At 30.9% G+C, this 14,027-nt stretch overlaps 1 protein-coding gene and 1 long non-coding RNA gene across 2 annotated transcripts; both read left to right on the plus strand.

Annotated features, from left to right (window-relative positions):
- Positions 1 to 189: 189 nt before the first annotated feature.
- Positions 190 to 10,225, plus strand: LOC131950381 (uncharacterized). The gene is made up of 16 exons (XM_059312488.1): positions 190 to 244; positions 458 to 715; positions 1,406 to 1,526; positions 2,190 to 2,335; positions 2,874 to 3,022; positions 3,437 to 3,578; positions 4,048 to 4,305; positions 4,548 to 4,668; positions 4,860 to 5,002; positions 6,015 to 6,163; positions 6,531 to 6,672; positions 7,203 to 7,460; positions 8,192 to 8,312; positions 8,606 to 8,748; positions 9,335 to 9,483; positions 10,070 to 10,225. The coding sequence occupies exons 1-16, from the start codon at positions 190 to 192 to the stop codon at positions 10,223 to 10,225; spliced, it is 2,511 nt and encodes an 836-aa protein (XP_059168471.1).
- A 320-nt stretch (positions 10,226 to 10,545) lies between these two features.
- LOC131950378 (uncharacterized) lies at positions 10,546 to 13,218 on the plus strand. Its single transcript, XR_009388309.1, has 4 exons — positions 10,546 to 10,797; positions 11,209 to 12,028; positions 12,174 to 12,305; positions 12,586 to 13,218. It is a non-coding gene; the product is annotated as an uncharacterized LOC131950378 (long non-coding RNA).
- The last annotated feature ends 809 nt before the right edge of the window (positions 13,219 to 14,027 follow it).

The following is a 14,027-nucleotide window of genomic DNA, read 5'->3' on the forward strand; positions in this document are numbered from 1 at the left end:
ATAACATTTAGTAAGTGTGTGCATTAATGAACAACTAATTTAAAAAAGAAGAAGAAAAAAATATAACTATACTCACTATTATTGAAATATATCGGACGACTTGCCCGTACGGTAAAGTACACAACAGCTCATAAGTCTCTACTTCGTATCTCGAGTTTGCAAAAAGTTCTTAACTCAACTTTGATGAATATGGACTGGGTAGAGGCTGTTGGTTACGGTGCTGAATATTCTTGTATATCCTTTGGTAACTGAAACTTGTGTACTTCAGTTCGGCTAACCCATGGCCCGCAATGATCGAGAGTTTCAATTAACAATCTTTTTTAAATAATTATTTTTAAACATATGTTTATTTTAATTATAATTAATTTCACTTAAAATGTACATAAGACAGGATTGATTTAAAGTAGAAGAGAGAGCAGGGAAATTTTTAAATCATACACTCAATTTCCACTTCTAGGCAATAACTATGTATCCGACCCAACTATCATCAAAGAAAGTGATGACGATGTAACGATTGGATCTGCCCTTGTTTTATCATGCGGCGATAACACGATTGCTGCAGACATCTACCTATGGTACTTTCAGGAGTTATATATTTCTGACCAGAGCAGTAAGATACTCGAACTAGAAAATTTTACAGAGGATAATATCGGGATGTACAAATGTCGGGCTGTGAAGAGTCAGTACACAACAGCAAATGCGTCTTTTGTTGCTAGTAAGTTGATGTGTCTATCATAATTTTTCCTTGTGTATAAAAACAATGTTTATTTAATTAGTGTATGATATTGTCTTCAACAAACGTAAGCCATAACATCTGACTCACACTAATAATATCGAATATAATCTTAGGGAAAGAGATATGCAGTCTTATGTTTACTTATAATAAAACGATTTTTTCAGTTCTAATTCAAATTAATATTTGAAATATTAAAACATATTTCAAAGTAGTTTTAACAAAGGTCGATCTTAAAACAATTATACTTACCCTTAGAGATTGAAAGAGTTAATTTTGTTCAAAGCTGTATTCAGAAATCATGAATAAAATCTAATTTTTTCGTTCTTATATTTTTCACGTGTACTTTTATTCGAACTTAACTAACTGGTAAAAATGCTTTCAATTGCGTACGACCGAAAATCGAGGAAGAAGCCACTATGTTCTCATATGATTCTATTAAGCTATTAGCCTCGTATGCTGTCACTAGTATTTTACCTTCTTATTGTATCAGTATACGTCATTTCGATATATGATCTATTCGATTTGGTGATTATTTAAAGGCTTAGAGATTATAACCGGACGTTGACTTTCTAGTTAGTTCGCTCGTGTTCTAGAGCAAAACCAAGCTATCCATAGACGAATTACACTACAATAAAAACATGTAATAAATAATACCATTTTTATTGACAGTTATGAAACCTACGATAACTCGAGAGACTTCTGGAACTTTCTATGGTGCAGGCGGTGACTACGTTCTCAGATGTAACTCTGGCTCGAGTGCTACAGAAGGGTGGACGTACACATGGACCAAGTGAGAACATCTACTGCTTTGTCATGTGTTTTGTTGGTCATATATTACGTCACACTTTTTGGGGAGTGGGGGGATTAGTATTTTTTGTGATGTGTGATGATGGGCAGTGGGTGCTTGGATAGGTTGACGTCACCCTTCTGCATTTTAAAATAGTGATGTCAGAAACTGAGTTTTAACATAAATTTCGCGTTTACGAGAAAACTGTGTTTGTAAATTGTAATAGAAAATTATTGATCAATTATATATTAGCCAGTCGCTCCCGACAATGCATAGGCCGCTGGCAAGAAGTTTCAAGGCATGTATGTTCCAAGCTAGTCTCTCCATCTGTCCTCAGGTGTATCCGATTTTACGTCAATACGTTAATAATTAATAAATGTTAATTAAAATTAATTGTAATATCGAAGGCGGGGGGGGGAGGATGTTGTAGACGTCAGTTTATGATAGGCGGTCTTGTTGTTTGTTACGAAATGTGACGTTATGTAGGGGTAGGTAAAAATTTCACAAAAAGTGTAACGTTTTTTATGGATGACACCCTAAGTACTTGCCTATTTGGTGTATCATTGTGAATAAACACCTTAAGCTTAGCATAACGCAATGAACATGATTGCAATGCTTATGACACGGTGGTTGAAATAAAGAATTGCAAATTTTGTTCATGGTCAGAAGTGGAAACGTTGACGCCGGCACCACTGCGGATTCCTACACAATTACCAATGCAACTGCAGCCACACATGACGGCAACTACAGCTGCAGCTCAATCTACAATGGTGTATCTAGCACGAGCAATAACCTAACTATAACTATAATTGGTAAGTTAATTCCACATTTTATATGTATACATATACACACACACACATATATATAAATAAATAAATAAATAAATAAATAAATATATATATATATATATATATATATATATATATATATATATATATATATATATATATATATATATATATAATTATAATAAATATAATATATTATATGTACATTTACAATATTTAATGCGTTAATTTTCTGAAACGGAAAATGTAAAACAAATTAACAGCCTTTAAAGCCTTTTACTTTTAAGTCAATTTTAGACGACCTGAGTAATAGGAGTATGATATTATGAATAAGGGTTTCTCAAAGGCTTGATCTTTTCAATGTTTTTTGTAATGGTTTTTCCTGAACTCAAGAGCCTTAGTAAGACAAGTTTCAGTCTTGAAATTAAATTTTGGTTTAGGTGTTAATTACGAGATGATGTATTTGTATTTATACTTTCATAAATAAATTATAATAAAAAATGCTTAATTTGTAATGAAATACAGATTTTTTTACGAGGATGCTAATTATATTATATAACAGCTGCCACACTAATAGCCAGAGACTCTGTTGGTGAAATAACTACAGACACAACCTATAACGTTGGAGCAGATGGTCCAAATCTCACCTGCACGACAACCCCAGAACTGGAAAATGTTGATAGCTCAAAACATCTGAGATACGATTTTTGGGTATGTTTACTTAATGCCATTTTTAGCTATATTATTTTGTTTATTATTCATTTTTATCATTGTTTTTACCGAAGATAAAGAAGAATGAATTAATAATTTGTAAACGATAACAAAACAAAATGCTAGATTTTTTTGCATAGACAATTACAAAAACAACATGCATACATGGTGATCAATGTATACTGTTTTAAAGAGTTTGTCAGTGTATTGTAATTTTTCAATTAAATATGACGTTGGTTCTGATTATCGTTACAAAGTTTGATTAGCAGCTATCGAATGTATGAGCAATATTTTTTTAATGACTACATAGTATTATTTACTGTGTCACTGTGCATTTATATAGAAATATGTGTTTTAAAAATGGTAGGATAATATTTAAATTTACAAATGCTGTTCTTTTTTTTTAATTTTCAGAATGGTGTAGCATCCGTGCAAGAAGGTCCTTTAAACACTTACACCATTTATTCCGGTTCAGAAAATAGTGCAACATATAATTGTAGTGTTACATATGATGGGACCACAACATATTCATTACCAAGCAGTACTGTCGCGTTTAGTAAGTTTTTTTTATTGTAACCAGTTAAATAAAAAATAATAAAAGATACGATGACAAAAGCCTGCAAAACAATTACGATCTATTGTATTATATATTCGGTGATTTTCTAAAGAATAAAAAATGGTACTATGTTGAATAATTGCTATTTGTAAAAAAATATATATTTAAAAGAAGTAAGCGATGATGACATTTTCTGATTGTAAGAAAAACATAAATTTTGTTTTGCGTGTAAGAGGATTTAAAATTCCGAGTACTAAAATTCAAACATGATATAAATAAATACACTACAAGAAGTAATACAATTAAAACAAAACAGACAACTAGACCTATATCTTTTTTTTTTTACTTTTTTTTTATTTTTTATTTTTCTATTTTCAAGGCAATAAACATAATTCCACTATAAAACTAAAGATGTTTCATGCGAAGTTGCTTTAAAATTCATGCATGTCAATTGTGTTCTACATTTTAGGTAACAGTTACATTTCCGACCCTGTCATATATAAACAAAATCCAGACGAGTTATCTATAGAATCTACCCTTGTTTTATCATGTGGCGATGAAACAACTGAAGCTGACATTTTCCAATGGACAATAAAGGACAAAGTACCCCAATATCAACAGAGCCAGACATTCCGGGTGGACAATTTCTCATTGGATGATATCGGAGTGTACAAATGTCGTGTTATAAAGAGTCGTTACATTACGGCAGAAGCGTCATTTGTTGCTAGTGAGTTTGCCAATTTAAAAAAATAAATACTATTTGACTGTACGAATATTTTAAAATCTACATTTTAATTTATGTTTTTTAAAAAATAAGTTTTTCTGTCTATATTACTTGTAGAAATAGTTTTAGATGCTAAATCGCAACATATGGCTTGAGACCATGTTACTAATGATGTCCATTTTTGTTTTTAAGCAAATCAGTACAGTTACGTAATGTATTTTAAGTCAATTGTTATATTTCAACAGTTATGAAACCCACTATAACCCGTGAGCCTTCTGGAATATTCTACGGTGCAGGATGTGACTACAATCTCCTTTGTAATTCTGGCTCAAATGAATCGGTGGGGTGGACCTACTTGTGGGCAAAGTAAGATACTACAGAAGAATACACTCAGAACATCAATCAGCTTGATAGGATATAAAAATATATTTCATTTATCGAAATTAAAATGTTTTATTTTAAATTTAAATTTTTTTTTCTAAAGATGTTTGAATCAGAAAGATCAAAAGAATATATGCCTACATTACCATTTTTTTTTTTTTAATTTTATTTAACAGAGATGGTGAAAACACATCATTGCAATCAGATTCCTACTTTCTAGAAAATTCAACCGCAGCTACAAACAATGGCGTCTACACATGCACATCCTCATATAACGGGGTATCCAGTACCAGCAATGGGCTAAATATAACTATCGTAGGTTAGTTTAATGCACCAAGCACAATAACACACACGCTTCTGAATATTACAATGAACTTAAATCATTCCGTATTGATAAAAAGTCCATATAATACTTTAACATATGAAGATAATTTGTTTAAATGGTATGTGTTTATGTGTGTATGTGTGTGTGTGTATGTGTGTGTGTGTTTAATACACACAAGGTAATGAATTTTATTTAAAATTCTAGCAGATTCTTCTTTAAGTTTCATTACGTCAGAACCAAAATATTAAAAGTAATTTAAAATTGTATTGTAAAAATATAATTACAATAAATAGGCCAAAGCATACTCTAGTACAGGGGTCTCCAAACTTTTCAGTCCGAGGGCCGCATTAACAATGAAATATTAGTTCGGGGGCCAGAGTTTCTTTAAGACATCTATGGGGAGGCCCCCCCCCCCCTCCCACGAAATATAATTAATATAGAAATATTTGCAAATTTCAAGTGTCCACCCCCCTCCCCTAAGATACTAGATTTCCCTCTCTTGCCGTTTTAGGTTCAGAAAATTTAATTGACTAGTTATGTCTGCAGCAGAGGCCAATTTCTATACCCACTCTAATGAACACAAGAAGTTGAAGTGGAACAACTGTCCAGCGACTCATCCATTGCAATTGAAAAATGGCGAAGCTTGCTTGCATATTTCGCTATTTGAGTCATGATGTTTTCACCAATGTCTGCAACACGGCGGGCAATGGTATTTGCACCCAAAGCTATATTTTCAAATTGTTTTGAATTTTCTGTGCAAAGTTACTCAGTCACCTCTAATAACATTTATTCAGTGGACAAAAAGATCGCCGCGGGCCGGATGAAATGACCTAGCGGGCCGCATTCGGCCCGCGGGCCGTAGTTTGGAGACCCCTGCTCTAGTACGTAAATTATATTTCAGCTTCATTGCAAGTATACATATTTTTATTTTTACGCGTATTATTCAAGAGCTTGTGAAAGTTCATAAACATTTATTTGCACTATGACATAATTATTTTGTGCTCAGCTGCTATCGTAGAGGTAACAGACACAACAGGTCCAGTAACAACAGACACAGTGTACAACGCTGGGTCAGATGGTCCAACACTCACCTGCACGACAACAGAAGAACTTGCTGATTACGACATTAAAATTCCTCCAGTATATGAATTCTCTGTATGTGCTTTCTATTTTATTTATTGTGGGTTATTTTTATTTAAAAAATCCTTAGTACACACTTTGTAACTTTACTCTAAAATAGAAATAAAATGAATAAGGTAATTAGTGTCGGTATTACAATATAGAGCACACTATTTCTTTTCATATACAACAGACTATCATTCGCCCAACGATGCTGACATAGTTCTCATTAATTTTGTTTAAAAAGTATATATATATATATATATATATATATATATATATATATATATATATATATATATATATATATTGCTTTATAAATTATTAATCTTCTGAATTTGGTTTTATTAATTAAAACTTTGAACTTAACAATTCGTCCCTGAAAGCAACATTCATTTTACAGGATGGCACAGAAATAATACAAACTGGACCCTCAAACACCTACACACTGAATATATTTGTTCTGAGCAGTGCATCTTATAACTGTAGTATTACTTTTGACGGATCAACAACATTTTCGCCGCCAACTTATAATATCGAAATCAGTAAGGTTTTGCATAAACTGATGAATAAAAATAATCAACGGAATAAACAGTTTTATCAAATTTTAAAGTTGAAAAGAAACAACGCTATAGTTCTTTAAAATTATGTTTTATATTACTTTAACCATCAAATGAACTTTTTTTATTAATTTTTAAAATAAAAATGTGGATTCCCGAATGAGACTTGAAATTATACACGTTGAGATTTGATGTATCTTCCTCAAGCCTAAGAGTACTAACTCTAAAGTAGAGTTCGGATCCCGGCCCAAGCCTGTGGGATGTCCGTTTTTCCACCCAGCTCTGAGGGCATTTGACTACCACACTATCACCTTGTATGTTGTGATTTTGATAATATATTAACTCTACTTCATCTGCCCCATGTGTTTTGGACGAGAACCGGAAACGATTATGATGATCTTCCTCATGCATGATTACCAAATTGCGACATCCTGAAATAGCTATTGCATTGATGATGCGTTGTTTTTTTTTGTTTTCAAAGTAACTCGAACAATATGCTACTTTTCCTTTTTCAGGCGACAACTATGTTCCTGATCCAACTCTATTCAAAGAAAGTGCGGATGATTTTACAATTGGAATTCCACTTCTTTTGTCGTGTGGTAATACTACTGTTGATGGAGACTACTATGTATGGTACTTCCAAGACAATCCTATCCTCGACCAGAGCAGTAAGATATTGCGACACGACAACTTTACAGAGGATGACATTGGAGAGTATACATGTCGGGCTGTGAAGAGTCGGTACACGACGGCGAATACATCTTTAGTTGCTCGTAGGTTTTTCTGTCTTATATTGCATTCTTTTTGTAACCTGAAGTGTCAGCTTATGTAAAGCCTTATAATACTTTACAATCATTAAACTTTGATTTATTTATCTGATTTATTATATCGCCCGAAAATATATCAGAAAGTTAGATGGGTGATTTTTTACTTGGCAGAATGAAATCCCTTGTAACTTATATTTAATTTAAATAAGTCTATGTACACTCGATATGCAAACTGTTGGATTAGATAGTCGAGGAATCGTACAACATAATTCCACTTTTAGTTTGTGTTTATAGTTAATTTTTCTCTATGTTACACTAAACCCGTTAGGTTAAAATATGTAAGAATAGTCTAGAACTTAAGGGAGAGTGCGGGTGTGAGTTTAGTTAACCCTGGGGTGTTTATGTATTGTTACCCCAAGGTCGAGTACAGGTATAAAAGCTGGAGTGAGCGATAGTATGGGGGTGGGGGTTGGGTGGTTGGGGCCTTTTTAGTAGGGGCTGGCATAGAGTTGGGTTAGTTGTGGATAAACATGGGCTGAAAAAAACTATTTTAATAGTGTAAACTTTGTTGAGTCGAATGAAAGTAAGTCGCAACATACTCCAAGTTGTTTTTTTTTCTTCCGTTTTATTGAATCAACTGGTTTAATGTCAGGTCTGCTCCAGACTGACAGTCCCAAGCCCTTGTATAAACCTCAAAACTAATAAATAGGTAACACACGTTATTTAATTGCCAACAGTTATGAAACCCACAATCACCCGTGAGCCCTCTGGAACTTTCTATGGTGCTGGCGGTGACTACATTCTAAGGTGTAATTCTGGTTCAAGTTTTACAACTGGTTGGGACTTCTCGTGGACAAAGTAAGATAGAAGAGCGTCAAATTAATAAATACTAACGTTATTGATTAAAGTATGTCATGAAATAAAAATTATATACATAGAACTTCACTGAATTTTACATTCGATGAATATTACCTTTATGTTCTAGGTAATGAATAGATGGACTATTTTGTTCAACAAATGAAAATGACTTTTGTTAGCTTGAAATCGTGTTCTTTCTGTTTCTGTTAATGATACGTGTGTTTAATCAATTATTTCAAAGAAATGATAATATCATAAAACCAATCTCAATACAATTTTTAAAATAAAACTAGAGATGGCAACTTGACAATAAGTGTATCTGATTCATACACACTTGAGAATGCGACTGCTGATGAATATGACGGGGTCTACGCATGCACCTCATCCTACAACGGGGTAACAAGAGCAAGCGATGACCTAAGTATAACCGTCGTAGGTAGGTCAGCTATCTATTCAATAAGATATAACATAACCACGCTTTTTTCTTCAAAACACTCTGAAATATGGTAGCAGTTAAAGTTTCATGTTAGTTTAAATACTGCTACGACAATTAAACACCTTACGTACGAGAAAACGTGATAATTTCAAACAATTCACTAGACACTATAACAGATTAAAAAGTAGCCTATACACCATGAACCAACTTATTCCCAATCCACAGTTTATTACCGTCTTCTTTTAAAACTAACACATTTTGTTTGTATAAAATGTATTTGTTCACCTTTCATCGTTTCTTTGCGAGGTTGATTATTATACTCTTGTTAATTTAGATTTCAATTGTGTACATTACGCTGAGTAACAAAATATAGGCTACTTCATTTTATTACCTGTCCCTCGATTTTTAAGTTAAAAAATAATGCCTTTTTTTTATTGAATTTAAGTGAGAAACTATATAGTAAATCGCTTAAATTGACTACATATTATACATTTCGCTGTTAACTTATTTTTATCATGTAAAACAAATATTCGTTTATATTTGTTAATGTTTACAAAACGTAGTTATGTTTTATTTTTTTGAACAGCTGCTTCACTTGTCGTGGATGATCTAACCGGTCTAATAACTACAGACACAACTTACAATATTGGAGCGGACGGTCCAACACTTACCTGTATAACTATTCCAGTGCTGGCATTCCTAAGCGGTGCAAAAGCTGTGGAATATGATTTTTCAGTTTGTACTTTAAATTCTATAAAATATATTATTTCAAAAAATTTAATTGGTAAAGACCGATTAAAAATTTAACATAATATGGCATTTTTTTTTTAGAAATGTAATTATTTAGTACTGTCTGATTATATAAAACGTAAACAAATCAATATTATATCATTACATGTTTTAAAAGTGATATCAGAAAACGATTTTGAATGCAAGTTTGTATCTTCAGTAGGAAGAAGTTAGTTTTTTTTTTTATTTTATCACATACCATACATTTTCTAATCTTTGAGAGGCCACGTAACTATTTTGATGTTGTATCTTAACTTTTATTTTTGTGGGTAAGTGCCACTGGTAACATAGTATATACAACAGTTTCATCGTTAGTGTTATTAAATACGTGGGGTATTTTTTATTCACTGAACGCCCATAACATTATATTGGCATATTTCGGTTAGTAAAACATAAAACAGAAATCGACAAAATCAAGTTTACCACTTAGCTTTGTTAAAAATAATTTATTGTTGAAATTCAATTACAATGGAAGTACAAATTTCCATTCGTTAAAAATTTTAATGGATAAATAGATTTACTTTATTTACAGGACGGTATAAAATCAATACAAAAAGGAACTTCAAACACCTTCAGCATAAATATGTTTGCATTAAGTAATACAACATACAATTGTAGTGTTACTTACGATGGAACATCTACATTTTCATCGACCAGTCCAACAATATCTGTCAGTAAGTGTGTATAAAATGTATTCTACAATTGCGGATTTATTCGGTTATAAAATTATGAAGTAACCAATAGCTTAGAAAAAAAAATAGTTGTCATTGGCATGTCTGGATTTCGACATGTATTCAGTTGAAATATTTTAATCTGTTTATGCATTTTGAAATTATATAGCAACCTATAAAAAAATAAACAATAGTTGCCACTAGCCTTTCCGTATTTCGACTTGCAATCAATTGAATTATGTTAATGTGTTTATACGTTTAAAAATTAAGTAGTGCTGTAATTACTTATAACATGTACGTACTTTTTTTCAAAATGAGTTACTTTTTTCAGGTAACAACTTTATTACAATGCCTTCTGTAGTCAAAGAAAGTACTGGAGATCTAATATTAGGAGTTGCTGTGATTTTGTCTTGCGGTGGTGAGTTGTACGTCGCGGATTTATATCATTGGTCATTCAACGACAACACAATAGAGGGCCAAAACAACAAGACAATCCATCTCTACAACTTCACTGAGGCTGATATCGGAGTGTACAAGTGTCGGGCTGTAAAGAGTCGGTACACGACGGCAGAAGCGTCATTTCACGCTGGTAGGTTTATAGTTGTCTAACACAAATTGTTTTTTTAATGCCTGTTTTCTGCAATAGTTAAAATCATTAGTCATTATACATTGATTATGCAGTTCACATGCGAAAAATTCATTTTTCAAAAATTGTATTACTTTTCTGTATGCACGTCATGCAAACGTCATTGGTATCGTGTACAATAATCCCTTTTTTTGCGAGACTTAATTTTTGTGTGTGTAATTCCACTAGAAGAAAAACGTTACGTAAATTTTCTTTCAATTAAATAGTCAATAGTATTTAACACAAAGATCATTCTATACGGATCATTACATATTCCTAATTGTGTTTTCTTCGTCATTATTATAACAGGCTTTTTATAGTAATATTAGCAAAAACATTTATAAATATACTAAATCGTGATTTTTTTTTTATTAGTAATGAAACCAGCAATCACCCGTGAGCCTGAGGGTACTTTTTATGGTGAAGGCGGTGACTACGTTCTAAAGTGTAATACTGGCTTAAACGTAACAACTGGTTGGTCCTTCTCGTGGAAGCGGTAATCCTTAATTAAAATAATGCATGAGTTGTTAAAAGGGCTCGTATGTTTCAAACCATATGTGAATATAATAGTTTTTCTTAAATCGGTTAAAAATATATAGAAAAGGTATGGCCGCTATTTTTAATTAAATTATTTAGAATCGTAAACCGTGATAATGGTAGATTACAAGTTGAGGGCTAGCTTAAGAAAAATATATACCCTATGTAAATTGGAATTTTTTAAAGATGTTTGCAGTTTGTTATTATTTATTTGAATCCATAACAAGTTGTTCTAAACTTAATTTGATTATATTATAAGTAAAATGTTAATAATTGTTGCGTTGTGGGTGCTCTTGGTATTTTAAAATCTTGAAACCGTCAAGTTTTTGTTTTTTTGTGTGTTATCAATGGGCATCTTGATCAAAGAAATTAATTTCGTTCGAAAATTCATATCTTTACCTGGCTAACGAGATTCCGAATAGTAAGTGAGAGACTTCCCTGCAACCTATAATTTTTTACTAAAATTCCTTAAAGCGTTCACACTATTATAGTTTATAAACCATTTCTGATTTCAGAAATAGTTCTTTAACTACGAACTTCACAAACGTTTATGTAATAACTGAGGCTAATGCAGCCAGTCATAATGGCTTCTACACATGCACATCAACATATAACAGAGCAACAAGCATTAGCGATGCGCTAAATGTAACCATTGTAGGTTAGTACTATTTCCAATACAAGCATATATATATATATATATATATATATATATATATATATATATATATATATATATATATATATATATATATATATATATATATATATATATACATAAATACATGCCTGTACATTTTGATCAGCGGCAGGCAAACGATGTACAAACAAAACTGACTGCCCAGGCACCAAGTACACGGGAAAATGTATTACAACAATGACAGCTAAAATTTGCCAGTGTGCGTCTCATTACAAGCTTAAAGGCGAAGACTGTACAGGTAGAGTTTGTAAATGTGTTTAAGTATAATTTTGGATTTTTAACCAAATTATAAAAAATGGAAAAGGGGATTTAGAATACATTTCCACAATATATATATATATATATATATATATATATATATATATATATATATATATATATATATATATATGACATATATATATATATATATATATGACATATATATATATATATATATATATATATATATATATATATATATATATATATATATTTATATATATATATATCATATCATATCATTTCTCATTTTGCAGCTGGAACTGCTGTTTTAATTAGCTGTGTTTTCCTGGTCGCCATTGCATGCATGAATGCGCTTGTTTTCTAAAAAAATAATTACTTTGAGCTTTCATTGAGTGTGATTTTTTGTAAATACATATTCTCAATTAAATAATAATTTTAAAGAAAACAAGTATGCCCTTTTTTGGAAACTATATTGGAAACGACATAAGTATTTGAGTCCTGTATGTTCAGAACACAATTAAAATTAAATAACTAAATACGAGAAATTATGTATGCGATGGGTAACCTTGATAATTGCAAGCTGTTAAAATATAAATTAAAAACAATTATTTAGCCTAGAGTGTTTATTTACATCATTTATTTACATGTATAGCATATTATTCAAGATTGACACATGACATCGCACACGCTAAATAAACATACATGTACACACGCATATACGAACATGTGCATATACATTCACATAAGCTGTTACAAAACACTATATTCCAAAGCTACATTCAAATTGACAAGTTTATTCAGAAACCAATTTTTGTTTGAATATATTATGCTATTCAACTTGTATTAAATTATTTATGTTTATTTAGAGGTGATTTGTGATAATATTGTGATAGTATAAGTATTTCTTTTTAATAATAAAAGCTGGTTTTGCAATGCATGTTTTTTTTTTCAGTTGGTAGTCTGTTTTTACTATTATTGTATTTATATACAGATACATTATATATATATATATATATATATATATATATATATATATATATATATATATATATATATATATATATATATATATATATATATATATATATAACTATATATACACATATAATTGTTTTTGTTTAGTATTTGAACTTTTCACAATAACAAATTTAAAACGCAAAGTACGATAGAAGGGAAAAAATAATCGGGCGCATTTTATTTCAAATAACATTGTAGTCTCCCCTTCAAATCAAATTTTAACACATCATTAAATTGCTCAATGGTTAACTTTATCTTTACATTTATTAAATCTCTACACATTATTAAAGATAATTATATTTACTAATATAATATTTCTTGTCTATTTTAATCCCTCCATTTTTTTAACATGATGATTGAAAAAGTTTTTTGTCTGAATACAATAATGGATTATCCAGCTACTATTAAGATAAAAATCATACGTATTACATGTAAAATAACTAGATTTTCTTCCGGTTAACAGAATGTTAATACTAATTTTAAGACAAATTTATGCCAGAGGTTGAATTCGGTGACGCTTAAATTTGTGACTTTGCTTTAGCTCCACTTCCGCTATCTAATTACGTAGATAATTACAATGATCATAATTATTGCTATACAAAGCTACATCTATATACGTATTTAATCTGCTCTGTAGATGTTCCCAAAATGCCACCCAGTAGTTTTTATTATGTGTTTAAAAAAATAAGAAAAATGTATTCATACATTGTATATATTC

This window comes from Physella acuta, unplaced genomic scaffold, assembly GCF_028476545.2.
Source record: "Physella acuta isolate Inbredline_101_S28 unplaced genomic scaffold, ASM2847654v3 ptg000759l, whole genome shotgun sequence".
Taxonomy (NCBI): Eukaryota; Metazoa; Mollusca; class Gastropoda; family Physidae; genus Physella; species Physella acuta.

Bases quoted from the DNA above. Each gene is read 5' to 3' on its own strand.
- LOC131950381 (XM_059312488.1), top strand. From the start codon at position 190: ATGGACTGGGTAGAGGCTGTTGGTTACGGTGCTGAATATTCTTGTATA. The intron at 4,306-4,547 runs GTGAGTTTGCCA...ATATTTCAACAG, and splicing joins AGAAGCGTCATTTGTTGCTA to TTATGAAACCCACTATAACC. The intron at 9,484-10,069 runs GTTTGTACTTTA...CTTTATTTACAG, and splicing joins CTGTGGAATATGATTTTTCA to GACGGTATAAAATCAATACA.